At 40.7% G+C, this 18892-nt stretch overlaps 1 protein-coding gene across 4 annotated transcripts in view; it reads left to right on the top strand.

The window, feature by feature from the left end:
• The window catches only part of sh2d3ca (SH2 domain containing 3Ca), a 59867-nt gene that overhangs the window by 8242 nt on the left and 32733 nt on the right, over positions 1-18892 (top strand). For 2 of the 4 annotated variants that reach the window (XM_078955803.1, XM_011481883.4), the window contains exon 1: positions 7307-7713. The exons of the other annotated variants lie outside the window; for them this stretch is intronic. In XM_078955803.1, coding sequence (XP_078811929.1) covers positions 7633-7713 — 81 coding nt within the window. In that variant the 5' untranslated portion in view covers positions 7307-7632. Of the gene's footprint in view, positions 1-7306; positions 7714-18892 lie in introns of those variants that run through there. 4 annotated transcript variants of the gene reach the window in all.

Here is an 18892-nt window from a genome sequence, read left to right as displayed (position 1 = left end):
TTTAGCTTAATTCATCCTGCTATTTAGCTGATTGAATTTTCTGCGAGGTAGACCCGTGTCAGCACTTTTTAGCCAGTAAGCAGTGTGTGCTGCAGCCAGCAGGTGGGGCAAACCGCCCATCTGTCCCTTATGAGATCGTTAAGCTCTTAATTTGTTCAGTGATCTTAATCATTAACATTAAGGTTTAATAAATGCTACATATCTAAATAAATTAAAATGAAAAAGAAAAAAAATACACACAAATTAGACGACGATGACGCAAAAAGAAGGGGGCAGTGAGCAGATGGAAGCAGTCAGGGAGATTGGATTTTGTATTGATTATAGACAGCAGCTTTTGTTTGAAAGCCCTCTGCTGTAACCCTGACACTTGTCTTCTTTTTGTAAAACAAACATTTCGAACTGTCCTTGACCACAACACATTGACTGCAGCCAAACACAAATTAAAAGGAAATAGTTTGAAGAAGACTGCATAGATATGACCTGATTCACTGGCTGTGACTAAAGAGAGCAGGCCTAAATAATAAAATTATAATTTGCTACTATTAAGATAAGATTTGACATTATTTGTTTATTTTTATGTTCGTGATGGGTAGATTTAATCCCTTTTTATCCTGGGTTTAGGCGAAAAAATTGTTTGATTAGGTAAAAGGAATGTATACTTCTTTGGCAGTGTCTCACAGTGGTTAATTTTGGGTATTTTTTCATCTGGTGCTTACAGAAAGCCTCACTCCTGGCCAATAGAACAGTTCAAATCAGTCTTCAAGGAGCACTAGAGTGATCATTTTTACCCTTTTCCCTGCTTTGACACACCCGATTTAGCTCATTGAGTCTTCGCAGAGCCGTATTTGAATCACTGAAGCAGGGAAACAAGTAAAATATAGGAGACATTGGACTCTGGGGAGCAGGATTGGAAAGAAATAATATGCTGCTCTGCATTACAGCCTTTCAGTGTCAATGCTGTGCCAAAGAACCACACCTCAGCAATCACTTAACTACATTCGGCTCCAACGCAGCTGTTTTTTGAAATACTTCTGCTTACGCCTCGGCGACACAACACATTTTCCACGCCTTAACAACTCCGGCATTTACGCTGTTTTTGAGGAGGATATATTTGAAATAAGGCTATTTCCAAGACTTTAATATCACAGAGAAATGAGCCCTGAAAATACATGGTTATTTTTAAAATTTTCCTTACATTTCTTACTTATGGCAAACACAATCTAAAAAGCAATCAACTATTTTTTTTCTCTGCTAGCAATTTTCTTCTTTTCTTAGTTGCTGAAAAATCTTCAATCTACTGTTTTGGCCCCCCAAATTGTAATTGAACCAGCCACTCCTACTTCCCCCTATCCCCTAAAGGCTGCCAACACCCCCTCTCCTCTGCCGCCACCTCCTCCCTTCATTTCTCTAAAACATTTATGACAGCTGATGTTTAAATCAAGAGTTGGCCTGATGGTGCCTGGTGGTGGACCAGGCCTTCAGCTTCACAGGCATCTTTAGAGATACACTCACATACGGAGACATCAATACTGAGAAATTGTATTTAAGTCATTCAAGAGCAACTTTTTGAGTAAATTTTAATTTCTAACAGCTCACTGGTTTGGTGACTTCTACAAAAAGAAATATCAAAAAAGATTTTATGTCAAGTTAAATCCAAACCACACTGTACTAAATGAACTTTAGAAGTCTTTTGGTGTTTTTTATTTGTTTCAGTGTGCCACATTTACATGTTTTGCTACACATTTTAGGGTTTAATCTATTCTTTGCATTTAGCTCAGCCTTGCTTTGTCTCCCGTTTAGTGGTTTGGTTGTGTTTTGACAGGAGGGGGCAAGAGGGGGAGGTGGAACTGGGAGGTTCATTTGAGGTTTATTAACATATGTCGGGGACACACCACACTGCTCCAGAAAAAGAAAAAAAAACATGTGTGTGTGCGTGGGTTTGAGGGATCCGTTGCATGCGTGTTTTTGATTATGCCAACAGCTTAAACTCCCAAAATCTGTATGCGTCAGTGTGGGTGCTTGATTAAATTAAAGCAGCGCCCAGTGGGGGCATGTATGTGTGTGTGAGACTATTACAGTCCACTGAATTAATGTGGCCCCTCTGTAAATTACAGAGGCTGCAATTTGTAACAGTGGACGGCACACCTCAGCTTCTGACAAAACCCAATTTACAGACACAACTAAACACAGAAACCTATGCAAGCTTTTGTAAAATGCTGCTAGAAGGTCATATTTAAAAAGTTTGTCTACTTTAATATTAGGGGTTTAACAATTATTTGGTTAATTAATTAATTAATCGATTTATATCCCAATCAGCCAGATTGATCTGTCTGAGGAAAGTTGTTAATCGAGTTGACCTCTATCATTACAAAACCATTTCACATTGAAGTAGATTTATTGTAATCACAATTGGTATATGCCATTTAATTTGAGATATTGTATAGTTTATTTTCATCACAGAAGACACATGCAGCAAAAAAGAATCAGCCATCATTACAGCTTAAAGTGTGGAAACACTTTGAATTTCGCAAAGGTGTGTGACCATACAGTGTGGTAGAATGTTCTATAAATGTTCCCTTTGGATTCTTTTGATGTGGAAAAACAACAGTGGGCAGACTTTATGAAACTAAAATGTGAATAGATTTTACATTCATTCTTGTTTACTTGTTTGTTTGTACACATATTTAATTTTACACTTGATTATCTTCCAAGAAATCAAGGAATCTGGAAAACTTCACCTGCACTGTTCAGTATCCAGGTATTTATCTCTGAAAGACCTAGACCCCATAGGATAGGACAAGGGTTAATCGTATCAGCAACCACAAATTATGATAAAGATCAAACCATAGTTAAAAGAAATCAATACACCACTATTTAAAATCCATAAATGAATGTGGAGATTTGTATATAATAAAGATAGTACTCTTCTACCTGCAGATAAATAATAAACCAATATTTGATTGTTTCTAGGAGCTTGCCACCCTCATCAAGGTCATCACAGAAGAAGGAACTTATGGAGTCATACTCTCCTTTACACACTGGTTAATTTATGTTAAATATGTGTCTCGTTGCCACAGTAACACAAAGTCATTTTGATGCGATTGCAGGAAGACAGCAGATTTGAAAATGGCTTCATTTCACACTCAAACCTGAATTGCTCAACACATCTCAAACACTTCCCCCAACATGGTTAGTCCATTGGTTTCCATGATGGCAGCTTTAATCACATATATCTGGGGTTCAAAGTGGATAAACCAATGGGTGTTAACCCCATGAAAGCACACAATCAGATGCACACACAGAATATACAAATCATTAACTGCTCCCCCCCCCCCCCCCCCCCCAGTGAAGCCCGTTCTTTGCTTTTAGACATGGGTGCACGTTGACAGATTTGCAGATGTGTTTGCACGTTTGATCTTCATCCACCATCAGTGTACATCTCTTCATCTCCTGCTCACACTTTCACTTCCACGCGTTTTCCTCTCACTCTATCACATATCTCTCCTTTTCACGCCCAGATAAAGACACACTTTCATTAGTAGGATGCTCCCAGACACACTCAGGGATTCTCCATTGTCCTCCTTATCAGCCGGGGGGGCCGAGGCTCACTAATTAATATTTAACTGAAGACCGCCTCTGAGCAGGGGAGGCGATGTGGAGATAGAAGGCTGGAAGGAGGGGAAAGTGGATGGATGTCCATGGAGGGGAGGGAAAGGGCAGGGGAGAAAGCAGACAGAAGGATCACAGAAAAGACAAGGTTGCAGGAAGGAGGTTAGACTATTGATCAGACGCATAAGAGGGCAAGAGACAAGGGAAGGAATGCAGGGGGATGCAGCCTGGAGAAATTATGATTTTAAGATCATAAAGAGGGAATGCTGAAGAGGAGAGTTGGAGAAAGAAAGAAGTAAAAATACAAAAAGAAGATCATCTTGACCTACATGCTTAAATGCATTAAGTTGCCGTCATGTGATTGGCTAATTGGAAATTTGCGTTAATGAGCAGTTGGAGAGGTGTACCTCATGAAGTAGCTGGTGAGTGTATATTGGAGTGGTTGCCATCATAGAATAAAAACGGTTCTCTTAAACAACTCAAGCGGTCCTTTATTTTTGTCCAAGTATTTGCCACGCGGGTCAATAAAATAAATGTTTGAGTCAAAAAATGCAATGTACATGCGTTTCCACCTAAATAAACTGAAGTAGGAGATGCAAGCTACTGTAATCAACCCAATTAACTTGTTCTTAGCTTGATAAAATATACTCATTACCCTGTGTGGCAACCTCATAAGCCATAATAATGTGGTGGTCAAAGCAGAAAAAGTGGTCACAGAGTGTGAAATATTCTGAGAAAAAGTTTATCCTATTTGTTTATAGAAGTGAATAGAAACTCTTGTGGTGAGATTGCAGCAATTCGGTTTCTGTGATAGAGGAATATTGCACCAGGTGGATGGCAAGCAAAATAGCATTAGCATTTAAATGGTGGTATGAGGGGGGAATAAATGCATGTTAAAAGCCACAGAAACGGTGTGTCCTGAAAAAAACAGGTGGAATATCAGGCGTTGGAGCAACAGTTTTATTGCCTTGATGAACTGCAGACAGAAACTGCTAATTAATGCTCCAGATGGTATTTGATTCGAAATAACAGACATGCCGTGTGATCAATAGTTAAAGGGCGAACATGTCCTGGTAAATTGGACCAACCCCCCCACCCACTCTATTCCCGAAGTGAACCCACAAGCAGGCTACCAAATTTTGCAGTACCTCAAATGACCAATGAAAGCAAGTTTTGAAAGAAAGTAGTCTAACCACAATACTGAAAATTCCAGCTTTGCAACTTTAAAAAGATATTTGGAACCTGATAGCAAAAACCTTTGAGTGATAATGCTTTCTTTTTCTTTTTTTCATGACATGATACAAAGGTACATTGTGAATCAGATGGGATAAGCTCTAGCTTCCCTATGACCCCAGAATGGATTAAGCAGGTTGGAAAATTGATGGTTTTAGTTTTATGAAAGATAAAATTATTGCATAAAAACGTTTTTTTTCTGTTTAGTTTAGTTTTTTGATTAGCTGGAGGGATGGACCCACGGGTGGAATAAGCAGCATTTGGTCATTTTCAGAATGTTGCTGAGTTGACCAATGTAGCATCCAGTCATTATGGCTGACCCATTTCAGGTTTCATTTTCACTTTTCTAAATTCCTGAAAAAAACATGGGATCATTGGTCCAGTCTATCTATGTGTTCCCGTATGGACACAGTATCTGTTGCCAGGGCAACTTAAATTGTCTCCTCTCACTGCAAAGATTTTGTGCATCCTTAGGACTTTGTATCTTTGTGAGGAGGCTTTTCTGTCATAGACATAAACAGAACTTTTAGGTGTGTGAATGTTATGCTTTTGAACAAAAGCTGAACCCTTATTTAATGGAGTTGTTCTCTGATACAGTAAATACATAATTTGATATTATGAAATTACTTTTCTGTTCTGGCCCACTTGAGATCAAATTATCTTGCATGTAAACTCAAAGAAGTTTGACACTCATATCTTATAACAAACACAAACAATTGAACCCTGGTCTTGTATCGGCCTTAAGTTTGATGGTGTGATGTCAAGGTTTGGGTCTCAGCCTTAGACTGAAATACTACTCAAGTCCAATTCTCCATTTTTGCCAATGGGTCAAGAAACCACACACTTTGCACTTCAACACGTTTTTATTCTTGCGTGACAGATCAGACCTATACACATACTAATATAGGACTCTTCTACCTTCATTAAGGCCCAAGGGGCTTGCTTCTCAGCGGAGCCGCCGCCAGTGTGTGAATGTGTGTGTGAATGTGTGTGTGAATGTGTGTGTGCATGGGAGAATGGGACTGTGACTGTAAAGCGCTTTGGGCCTTTGTAAGAAAGTAGAAAGCGCTATATAAGTATACGCCATTTACCATTTACCAAGTCCCGTTCATCCTTGCAAACAAAATCTGATGGTGGCAGAACTGCAAGTTGCTAGCCAGACCACTAGCAGCAATAAAGAAATGACGGGTTATGTGTTCCTCCAAAGGACACTTGAAAAATGGGCAGGCAGAGAAGGAACTGAACCTGCAACTTGTCAATCAGAGGTCAACCCCTCTGTACCTCTGTTCCACAGCCATAATAATTAATCCCATTGCTACGAGTTTATTTCTAGGTTACTGGATTGGTCATCAGATTCGTTGTGATGCTTCTCTTTCTCATCACCCTGGTATTTAGGGTTGAAATTAGGGTGGATTGTGGCACAGCTGCCAGATGTGACCTCCTCTAGGCTCTGTGATCCTTGTTGGGTTTCGCCGTTATTAGGGATTGAGCGAAGGAGAGCAAAGTGTCTGTAGAGATTATATGTGTACCCGCTGTGTAATCTGTCTAATCCAGCACTGCATGGTTTGAGGTTACATTAAGAGGAGACGCTGTACTTAATGAATCCACCCTGTGATTGGATTTTTTTTTTGCCTCCTCCCCTTCTTTTTTCCCCCGATGACCCACTACCATATAAATTAGAAATCTGATTACAGGCCTCGCCTGATGCAGCATCTGTGCGTTTGTCGGCTGCTCGTACAACAAAAAGAGGGCTTCGGATTTTTGTCAGAATGGTTGCATTACACTCCCCACCTCCATTTCTGATACATTCAGCTTTCCTGCAGGCTGAACTAAGTGCAGTGTCAGAATTTTGGACGCCATCAATGCTCCCTGGCTGTGTTGCCACGGTGAAGCGTCCTCAGTGATGTCACTCACTAAATAAGGCCTCTGGAGACGGAGCCCCACCCCACCTGACATATCCCTGCTGCTATGTGCACTTGTGTGTATCTGTCCCTGTGAAATGGGCCGGTGAAAATCGCCCCCCCCCTGTTATCCTGGAAACACCTGCCTCTGTGTTTCAGCTTCTAATGAGCTGTCTAGCTGCAGCCTGCACAGCGTTTTGGACACACCGTTGCATACAGCCACTCACAGGCGCAGGAGCCACATGCTCCATGGAAATGCATGTGTGCCGCAGAAATTTAAAGAGAGGTGGAAGGTGTGAAGTTGCATTCAAGTGCTTCCTTTCATGGCAAAAGAGAAGGTTATTTATTTTGAAGGTTTTTTATCTCCATCCTTTCCTCACTTTTTTCCTTCACCTCACTGTCAGCATTGTTTTAAGGCAATAAGGGGAGGGGGGGGGTCATTGGGTGGGTGGGGTTTTTCAAGCCCCCCCATATCAACCCAACCACCACCCCTCCTCTCTCTCCATCTCCCACCCTCCCCCCACCCACACCCCTTTCATCAGCAGGCAATGAGGTAATCCCTCGCAGCCGCGTGAAGTGCAGCAGCAAGTGCTCGGAGAGGCAGAGAGAGCAGCGCGAGCGCAGCCGCGTGCCGCTCCTCCGCGCGCTCCAGCTGTTTTAGCTAGCCCATGTCACTGCCGGCAGTTAGTGGCTCGCGAGCTCTCGCCGCGTTAGCCTGCTTGAGTTTGTAGCAACGGTCCGGGTTTTGCACCAATGTTGAGGGGCTCCTGAGCCGGGGCAGGGGTGGGACAGGCATTAGCTGCTGTTGGAGGAGGAGGAGGAGGACGGAGAAGATAAAGAAGAAGAAGTAGTAGTAAGCAAAAGTGAAGGTTTGGAGAGGAGCAGGATCATGACGGAGAGGTGCAGTCTGTGGAGTGCCCTGTCGGCTGCAGCATGCTGTTTCTACCGGGGATCCTTCATGCAGGTGCAGGTGAGCAAACAGCTGCAGGGAGGCGCGCGTGGGAATCCACACATATACCACCCAAGTTTCCTTTCGGCACATTTGCTTGTGTGTATTTATGGGAGGTTTGCTCACTGCTGGCTCCTCTTCTGCCTCTCATGTCACTCTACTTTGGATGATATCATACCCAATGCATGTGAAGTCAGGCAGGACTGGGTAAAAACACTGAAAGGGGAGACTTAGAGGGCAGCAGTGAAGGAGTTGGAGAAAGTGTCTGAAGGACACAGCAGAGTGCAGCACACTGTACACCACAGTATCAGCTTCACTTTAGTCTAATTTCGGCTTGAAACACTAGATCTGACCTTATTCCTGAACAAAAGTGCAATGGTTGTTTTCTGGCCCTTTCCTTACATGACTACAAGATCTAGACAAGTGTCTTCAATTTGGACTTCTTTTACTAGAAACTCGCTTTCTACTAATGTTTAGAGAGCTTTTCAGAATAATATATCTGCTTTAATTGTATAGATCTTGGAGTTTCTGGGTTGTTGCGCCTCTGGTGGAGCTTTGTGTGTGAATGAGTGGGATGTGAATTAATTACTAGTTGCTGAACAGCAGGAGTGACTGGAAGCCCTTTTTCTTTTTAAACAAATACAATAATTAGCTCATTTACACAAACTAGCCTTTGTTTCCAAACAGCATTCTGTGTTGACAAGTGTTGATTGCAGTCTATTCTCTTGGTTATGATTTGGTTGCCTGCTTTAGGTCATCATCCTTTACCTCAGTGACATTAATCTTCACTTTTTCTTTTCTCTGAAAAGCTGTGGAAAATGTTTATGTGCTGGAAAAGTGACCATCTTGCTTGCAGCTTTGTAGAATTAAGCAGGAATAATAAATTTATGAGTTAGGCTGAAATTTAGGGTCTCTAGAAATATGGATTTTCTCCACCTAATGAAGCTCCATAACCTTTGTGGACCCTTGCTTTTGCATCGGATAGTTTCTAGAAGTGGATCTGCTTAACCAACCCTACAGTTTATGCAACAAAGTGTTTCATCAAAGGCTCTTACACACACTGACTTGCAACATTAAGTTAAAGTAGTGTAATTACAACGTAAATACTAGCCAATAGAAAATGGGAGCCAGGATCACTGGGTAACTGTAACTAGTTTATTTAATCACATGGATCCAACAGTATAAGGCTCTTTCAGACCAGAATCATCAGATCTTTTCGTGTTTGGGTACATTGCTGTAAATGTAACCCCTTTGTTAGATTTGATTTGCTTTCACACTGCACTTTTGAGTGAAAATCAAACATTTATAGACTAAAATTGCTCAAATATAACAGAAAAATAAATCTATCTTTATAAGTATTGGGTTACATGCCACATCTGTTAGGTTCAAAAGAAAACAAAAGGTCACAGAATCTGACTATTACTTTGTTTAGCAGGGTCTTTAAAATGCTGGGGGCAATAAAATGCTTAATTTTGTGCGTGTTAGAAGGGGCAGTTAATATTTAAGTGTCTCAAAAAAACATATGACCGACATTGTTGATTGTATCATAAAACAGCAATTTTAGCTTATGATACATTAATTAAATCCTATGATTTTAACTTTATTCTTTTTTAAATATAGAGTGCTCATTAAAAGGAAAAAGATGCTCCACCTTTTCGAAGTGTTTTACTTTTGTCACAGAAATTCACCTAACTTATTACATTTTTTTAAAGAATTTTAAGCTTTGTGATTAGTTTTCGTGGTGCTTACTTGGCTTGTCACAAATGATTGTTTGTTATTAAAAAATAATATTACAAAAAAAATTAAAAAAAAGATGAAACCCTGAAGTTTTTACTTTAGATGACATATTTTATAATCTCATTTAACAAACTTCTATTCTCAAATTATAAACTTGTAAAAATAGCAACTTGATTGTGTTACGAAGTCTTTTTTTCAAAACATATTAAAAGGATAATTTCTAAGGATTTTCTTACTTCCTTTTGACAGAAATGTAAACTGAATGGTTAGCATCAATTTGATGTATTTGTGGTGTAGCTTTTTGTAAATCAGCAGTGATTGTCCCCTCTGACTTTATTTCTTAAGTGTCTATAAATGACGCGTCGACACCTTTATTAAAACACTTCAGCAATGAATGCAAAAAAAGAGCTTTATGTCCTTTTTTTTTTAAATCAGGCTTCTCCTAGCTGCAGTGTTGAAGAATAAAGAAAGCAGTGATGTGCTATCGTACCTGCAGATATATTTATAAAAAGTAAGCAAACAAATCTACTTTTTTTGGGGTGAAGTAGTGAAGAAAAATCATCTTGTTTCTTTTTGTCACCTTAGTACCTCAGGCTTTAAGCGGAATAATTAAGACTGTCAAATCAGCATCTAAAGGCGTGCTAACATTTAAAGTGTAATCTTTCATTATTTGCATTTTTCTATGAAAAAGTAACCAAACAAACTCATTAAAACTAGTAATAAATCCAACATTCTAAATCACATTTTTATTCGCAGCTTTGCCTGCTAATTAATGGCTTTAGCATTTTCTATTATCCATTAAAGATAATAATTAAACATAATGAATCCTCTCACTGATTAAATGGTCAACCCTTGACTATATTTTGTAGAGCACCTAATTATCTATTGTAATATGTCAGTCATTCGTCGGAGGTTATTGCATTGTAACACATGACAACTACTTATACATTTTTTGCTCTGCTTAATTTTGAAACTTTCTATTGGAAAAAGGCTGTTTTTTCACACGACTGTAAACTCATCTGTCATATCAGTGGAGAGATTACACTTGATCCTCTGGTCTAGACTGTTGTGTGTTAACTATGACGCACATACACTCGTTGACACACATGGATGTGTAGCTTAGCGTTTGTCTGCGGTGCTTCCAGCAGGACGGTGTAAGTGGGGCAGCGTAACTGCCCGCTGAACCCCTTCAATGAAGGAATTCCACTAGATACAGAAAAACGCACACACGATGCACAAACAGAGGCAAAAAAAAACCAACAACCCACACATACACTTCTGCTTTGTTTGTCCTACTGCAGCTACTTTCGCCGGCCCACCCCCTCCTGTCTGTGTCTCCTCTGCTCAGCTCTGTAGCCCCAGTCCCTGTTGACCCGAGCAGCATGTGGCTGCCGTCATGGCAGCCAGCAGCCGGTCCCTCTGTCCTTTAGCATTCCTGCAGCCCTGCTTTATTTGTGGCTTAGCAGCCACCTCCAACCTTACAACCCGGCAGAATTCTGCTTTACAGCCCTGGCCGGACACTGTGAACTAAGTTTTTGCTGTTGCAGACAGCACATTAAATATTAGAGAATCTGATTTTTTTTTTTACATGCTTTCGGGCTTAGTTAGTACCTCTTGGTATCACTTTGAATGTCACCACACAGACATATTTATTTTCTTTTTGCTGCAGATTTCTGCAGGGTTTACATTTGCACAATAGAGTATAGATGGAGGGATAAAAAAAATGTATGCTGAGTTCTTCAACTGTTTGCTTCCAGGGACAGCAATAGTTTAAAAAAAACTTCAGCGACCAAGCATTTTGGTTGTCAAATTGTAGTTTAGAAAGAATTATATTAGAAACTTTTGAAGCAAAATTGTTATTTACTGTTGGTTATTTGATTAATACCATATTTTGTGGGGGGAAATGTGAAGTCTTCTGCAAAATACCTAATATTTGGTTTATCTGAATATAAATGTATGGAAGTGCTAATTTACAGCTCAGGCCTTAGTAACAACTGCTCTTAGTGGATAGCGGCTGTCTGCGTCTTTGGGCGAAAAATAGGCAAACATGTGCAGAGTACGCAAGTGGCCCGAAGGAAATATCGAAGTCTTAACTACTCAGTGAAAATGTTCATGCACATTTTTTACTACGGGCACGGTGTGGGCGATATGTCTTAGCGAACACTTATACAACATGTGATGGTGAGAAAGGGTGAAGTAGGTGAGACGCAGGCATGTTGCATAGATTTTTATTGAGCGTTGCACACGGGGCTCGTTTGTACTGTGGTAAGTAGGCCTGCACAATATACCGCAAATTTATCGTTATCGCAATATCCAGCTCTGCAATATGCATATCGCAAAAGACGGCGAATATCGCAATAAATCGCAAACCCAAAATGTGTTAAAACAATCTTCTAGCAGCTTGAAGCATTTAACGAATCAAATAAATCCCTTTATGCTTTGACCAATCAGATGGACGCCTTCCCATTGTTGACCAATCAGATGGAGGCCTATCATGTTAACCCTGGTCCTGAAGAGCCTCAACCCTGCCTGTTTTCCAGCTCTCCTTAACCAGCTTGCTGTTGATTGGCTGACTCAAGTGATTTCACATCCTGATTGACTGAACACACCTGATTTTGGTTATGATTATCGAGCAGTCTAGGGAGAATTGGAAAACAGACAGGGTTGAGGCTCTTGAGGACCAGGGTTAGCCACCCTGACGTTTGTCCCCCATGTCGATGAGGGTCATTTGGAGTATAATTTTTAAACTGTTGCAATGAAATGGGAATGATGTTTTTGTTTATTTTTCTATTTGTTTATTTACCGCAAATTTATCGTTATCGCAATATTGATCACTAATATCGCATATCGCAAGTTTTCCTCATATCGTGCAGCCCTAGTGGTAAGTGAGCGCTCATTACACGCAGCCTGACTGTTAGAAATTGGGAAACTAGACAAACAGAGTGAAGTTTGTGTGAGCATCCTACAGGAATCCTATGGATGTATCACCTGCACCCACCATGCATGCAGCATTTGGGTTTGGTCGGTAATGAAAGTACGTGTGGTGTAAGGACACCGTACGACTGCATTAGCCTTACGTCAATAGTATGTGTATGTGCATACATCTAAGGTTTTACTTGTGAATTTCTCTGCTATCCCCCTTAGAAACAGATGAAACTGTACAGAATCATTTCACTGGTATCTTTTCTGTACAATGTGGTCTCTAAATCCCTGGCTTTATTTCTAAGAGCAGGTCACAGCGTTTAATAACAAGAAATTGAACTTTCTGCAGTAGTTGCAAACTCTTTATGATGTTTCTTAACACTGCCTACTGTACCCCGTAGTCTCCTTGGTGTTATTTATGAGTTAGAAAGCAATAAAAAGCTGCGCCATAAGTCCTAACCTCAGTGGATGTTCAGTTGAACTGAGTTTGACTGGTTTCGCTCTCATCATTCTGTCACAAACTTGACAGCCCAAGCTCCAGGGGGTCCAAGAGGTTCTCTGTTCGCTTTATCCATCAGCCCACTCTCTTTCTAGTCGGTTGTAAGTTGGCTGCAGACGATGCGTCCCTGCTGGTGTGACTGCGCGCTAGCTAGTCAGTCTGTGCCAGAAAGCGAGTCCAAACCAATTGGTATGTTTCAGGATTGAAATATTTACCGTGTAATCCCCTCTTCTCCACTCCTTCTATCTCTCTGCCTCCTTCTCCTCCCAAAAGCAGCCCCCCCTCTTTACAAATCCTCTTTGGGTGTGCCTCCCCCTCACACCCTGCAGGCTCATAGTGTGAAGGGCAGCTGTGCACGTGCTCGCGCCTGTTTGTGTATGCGGGCCGCAATTGCTTTATTCTGGAGTCCGTATCCTCATTAGAGCACTGTGATGTTTTTTGGCACTAATGAGGAGCAAAACGGCGTCTGTGTGTTCACGTGTGCCAACAGTGCATGCATGTGTGTGTATCATTTGCTTGTCTGACTACTGACTGCTTTATAATAATAAACATTTCAAACTCTGATTGTTTTGGCATTGGCTTGGAGAGGAGACTTAGCTTAAGCCGCTGTAATTAATCAACACATTTTCAGTTCCGTGTGTTTTACACATGTCAGTAAAACATTTTTTAACCTTTTTTTTTATTTCTGTACAGCTGAACCGTTTGCTTTCTGAGCCTTTGTGATCTTGCTTAATTCCTGAATGCCTTGGGGATAATGATTATGATATTTGATCCCAAACACACAAAAACAGAAACCAACATTCCTCTCTGACCCAAAATTAGTTTGCATTCAGAAAAAAATGAATGTGGAGAAATGGTTTTTCCGTCATAGTTCATTTTATTAATTTGTATTAAAAGTGCACAATTGAATTATCCACCTTTGCCCTTCCCTGAAACAGTTTGGTTTATTAAAATCTTTTCAGTGTAACCTTAAAAGTAAAGGAAAACAATTTGATTTTCTTATATGTATTTATATATTTGCTTACTGCGAAAACAAACCATCTATCCATTCATTTTCCAAACTTGCTGAATCGCTTTTGGGGTTGCTGGAGCCTATCTCAACTACTGTTGGGCTAAGGCGGGGTACACCCTGGACAGGTCAGCAGTCCGTCGCTGGGCCACATAACCACAAACACACTTACAAAACACCAAAGGGACAATTTAGAATGATCAGTTAACATACCAATCATGTCTTTGAACTGTGGGAGGAAGCTGGAGAACTCGTGCATGGAGGACAACATTCAAACTCCACACAAAAAGAACCCAGCTGGGATTCGAACCAGGGCCTTCTGGCTGTGGAAAAGCCCCCCCCAAAGCAATCATTGTAGAAGTTGTTTTATAAAACCTACTGTTTTGGCCTTTGGTATACTGTTATAATTAAGCGTCTTGCATGCATGGTTTATATCATACATCACTATAGGTATTAAAATCACTGTATGCTCAAACTACAAGAGGTTTTTTGTTGCCACACACTGGATCAAAACTTTGATGAAACCTCTTATAATGTCAGAGGTAACATTATTTTTATTATTGCCACTATTTCACTATTTTTCTTCTACGGTACTGTTTGGTTCATCAACTTTTTGTAAGGTTTATTGCGATCAATGTGCAGAGCAGGAATGTTTCTATGTTATTAGTTGTAGACTACTCTATATAGATCAATAGTTGTATTACACAAAGAGGCAATTTTCTAATGTATAATACTAGAAGCTCAACATACAGCTTCTGTTGGTTTAATTGGCTCTTTAAAAATGCAACCCTCAGAAATGAGTCTGATGTTGCCCTTATATACACAAAAACAAAATAAATCATACAAAGAATAAGAAAACCCTGCTTTTTAAAAGGGAGATAACATCAAATTCTTTCTAAATTAGCCGTTAAATTAACTATGAGAAGATAAATTAGGCAGTAGCAGTCTGCACATGTACAGTAAATGTGTTCCTGCAGTATAGATCTAAAGCATAAGAATGCTAAAAAAAAGATAATCGCACTGAAACTAAAATGCTTCTTTGGTTGGAGGATTTTTACTGATCAGCAGCTGCAGGAAGTATTGAATTTCCTTCAGCGGCATGCAGAAGTTTAGCAGCGCTTTGTCCCTGTGATGCATTGTACTGGGGCTCTCTTTAAATCTTCATCTTGTTTTAAGAGGTCAGATAAAGCATCAAGCTTTAAGTGGTTCTTTGGGCCCAGGTCACTATTTTGGACGTTAAATAGTTGAAAGACTAAAGCGTCCTTTTTTTTATAGATAAAACCGGAATTAACTGATTCCTTGACATTCAGGAAATAGAGCATCTTATCAGTGTTAGCTTGTTTGCAAGGTTAACTGTCCGCGTTTAAAGCGCCGCTTTAAATGAGCTCTGTCTTTTGACCTGCAGGCAGGAGAAGTCATTATAAAGCATTTAAGTCATTCAAGCCCGTGCTTCGTTTAAGCACAGGCCAGCTAGCAAAAAGAAAAGAAAAAAGCACCTTAAGGCGCTCTTATGGTTCATCAAACTGAAATACATAAGATGTGCTCCATTCAAACAAGTCGGAATGCAAAAATGAAACAGCCTCTGTTTCATGGCCTTTAGCTGCAGGCCAGGATCAAGGAGCTTTCCAGCTCAGTGCTTTATGTAATCATCTGCTTTCTTCTAACATGATGGGAAGGCTTTAATTTAGAAAACACGACAACATAAGCAATAAGCTTCGAACAAAGACTTTTAACAGGTGATGGTGGAGAAGAAATCAATCTAAAGAAAAAGTTCATGGAGGGGAGTTTAGATCTTCCTTTGATACTGGATTCGGTTTCCTTTGGCAGATTCAAATTAAGTCTTAGTCACATGAATCCAAACAGGGGTTGAGCCATGAGGATGCTACGGGATTTGGAGTTGTTTGGGGTGTGGAGGGTCGTAGAGATGAACTCAAAAGGAGCACAGGTGTGTTTACATGAGGTCCGTACGGTCGCCTTAAGGAACATGCCATACGCACGCCGTGTGCACTTGATACGTAAGTGCTCATAAGATGCTTGTAGCATGACGATAGGATGACGATTGTCAAATCTTCTCCTTCCTAACAGTCAGCTTGTGCCACTTATCCCATGAACAGCACTAACGGACCCAATGAGCAGTTCACAGGATTTGTGGGAATTGAAAAAATGATTAATCAGGACGACACGCCTGCGCCTCACCTACTTCCCCCTTACTTACGCTTATGTGTTATATAAGTGCTCGCTACGACCTTTTGCCCGTTTTCTCTCTACGGGCTCATCGAGCAGTCTACGATCTTGAGATTTTATGTGAACCTCCTGCGTTTGCTCATTTTTCACCCGTTAGGGCAACTGTGACTAATGCATGGAATATAGACTTTTTGGAACAGCTTGATTTAAAATTGTATTTGACTTTTTATCTTTGAGTGTTGGCTAGCTATGTCACTAACCTGTAAAATGAGAATGTAAGGTTTCAGCAAACTTCGAGAACTATCACAGAGTTCCAAAAGCTTTGTGTCTGAGAGGCAGTTCCTCTGAAACCCTTCCATCAGACTCCCTCTGAAGAATGTCACATAGCTGTGAATCCACCACGCCTACACACACACACACATGTGCACACAGATGCCAGGACAGACGCAGCTGAGAGGGGAGCGTAGAATAGTGAAGGGATTTGAAACAGGAGCAATTGTTGGCGCTCTTCGTGTCTGACCTCTCCTGACCAAGGAGAACGGCGAGGCCATTGGACACCTGGCTGCGTCGGCTTTAGAGGCTCAGTTCCCCCAAATGAAACAAATAGGCATTCCATGGGAAGCTGGGCTCCTTAATGCTCATTGTTCAATTGAAAAAGTTGAGCTTGTGTGGTTGTCAGTGATATCCACAGAGAGCAGCCAGGAAAAAAGGAATGTAAAGTAATGTTAATATATGGTAAATATGTGGTATATATGCTAAATACATGCCATAGAATATTTTGACGATCAAAAGAGGTTTTTTTAATGAATGGTTTGTGTAAAGTGCATGCCTGGCTCTTCTGGTTTTTTGTGAATGTTGCTCTCTTCTCTAATGAATCCCTCTGGGTAAAGTGTGTTTGAGTTACAGAAGGCCCTGGACCTCTGCGGAGTTTTTAATGCATCATATTCCTTTATGAAAAGACCCGAGGGCTGTTAAAGCGTCTCTGGGTGATTTGCTGAGAGCAGCTGAGAATGGCAGCAAGCACACTTGCACGCGCCCACCTAATCTGTTTCTTTCCCACCACACACGCTTCCTCAAACATGGACACTGAGTCTCATCCAGCCCAATTCATGAGTATTTGCACACGTATTGACCTATGCATTTTGTTTTGCACCCTTAAATTCTACAGGTTTTGTCTGTAATAAGCAGTTTTAGAGCTAATTAGGGATTAGAGACGTGGAAGCAAATATAGGTGATTGTCTAGCTATGTTCACACCACCCTCAGTCATGCATGTTCAAGCAACCACCTCAATGAAAAGTCTATGTAAACATGCATATATATAATATAAAACTCTCGCATTCATGTGGTGCTGCGCACATTTTTGAGACAGATTTCAACGCACAAAAAGTGTGAATTTAGTGCGTGTTGAAAGTTAAACCAGGCTGAACTTTGACTAATTATGGACTTGGATTTAGTAGTGACATATGGATGGCGTTCTATTTATTTCAAGGAATCTGAACATTGATCATGGAGTAGAAATTAATAATAACGGTTTATGCCCAGACAGAATTATATGACACCTAGTCTTTCATAAATTGGAATAGAGCTGTGAAAGAAAAAGCCTGGAAGAACAATTGAAAGCCTCTTCCAACTGTAGATGCGCCAGTAAACGGTAGAAAATCAACCAGAAAAAAATGTGACTGAAAGGTTAACTTTTACTTTCACCATATTATTATGAACTACGTAACTTAAAAAAAGAAAGAAATTCAGGTTTATCCAATGCATTGGAGTTCAAAGTTCCTGGACATACAGTTCAAGCGTTAAATGGTAAATGGCGTATACTTATATAGCGCTTTTCTACCTTCTTTGAAAGCCCAAGGTGTCACATTCCCATTCACATTCCCATTCACACACACATTCACACACAGATGGAGGCTCCGCTGACGAACACGGACACCAACCTATAACCACTAGGGGCAATGTGGGGTTCCATGTCCTGCCCATGGACACTTCCAAAATTGGTCGGGCAAAGTGGGAATGGAACCTGCAGTCTTCCAATCAGAGGTCTCCCTCCACCACCCAATTGGTGGACAGTCCATAAGTCATGTGTACAGTTGGTCGGATGTACTTTCAGGGACAGTACTTCCTTTCACCTCAGATAAATTGATGACGAGACAGTCGATTGAGCATTAGATTGTTGTTATTATATTTCTGATTGCAATAAGTTAGTAATAGAATCTTCCAGATGGAAAAGAGTAATGGACAATTCATGGGTATTGAACGTCCTACAGCTAGCCAATCGTTTTCTATAGAAGGGTATGTGGAAAGTATGGTATGATGCTTTGCTAAGTGGCTTCCAGGATGTCTTGTCTGGAATTCAAGGCTTCATGTGATGTTTGATATAAATTATTGAAGTTACAAGGCTTTTTGGGAAGTTCGGTGAAAATGCAAGCCTATGGGCAAAATCATCATGGAAAATGTGATTACCCAGAGATAAGGAAAAGTGGAGGATCTCTAATGAGGGAAAGAAAAAAGAGGAAAAGGGGTGTAGCAGTAGACAGCTGGGCTGTTTTTTAGAGGATATGTACGGTGTCTTTCCCAGGAGCGTTTACACCACCTCCTCACACAGACACAGTTTTTCCATCATTTGAATTCCTTGAAAGTGTTTTTTTTTTTTTTAAAGACAAGGCATCAATGAAAAGCAGGGTGGGTGGGTGTTTGGCAAAGTGAGGGGGGGCTGGCTAGCAGTGAAAGCTCCATCTGCGTCACCATGGCAACGATGTGGTAACAACAGAAAGACAACACCCATATCCCAACCCCCATCAGTTGCGTGCACGCCTGAGTACGTGCTTTGTTGTGAAAGCCGGCC

This window comes from Oryzias latipes, chromosome 12 (genome assembly GCF_053564925.1).
Source record: "Oryzias latipes strain Hd-rR chromosome 12, Olatipes_Hd-rR_3.1".
NCBI lineage: Eukaryota > Metazoa > Chordata > Actinopteri > Beloniformes > Adrianichthyidae > Oryzias > Oryzias latipes.
Note: the sequence above shows the minus strand (reverse complement) of the source record. Positions and strands in the feature narration are given on the sequence as shown.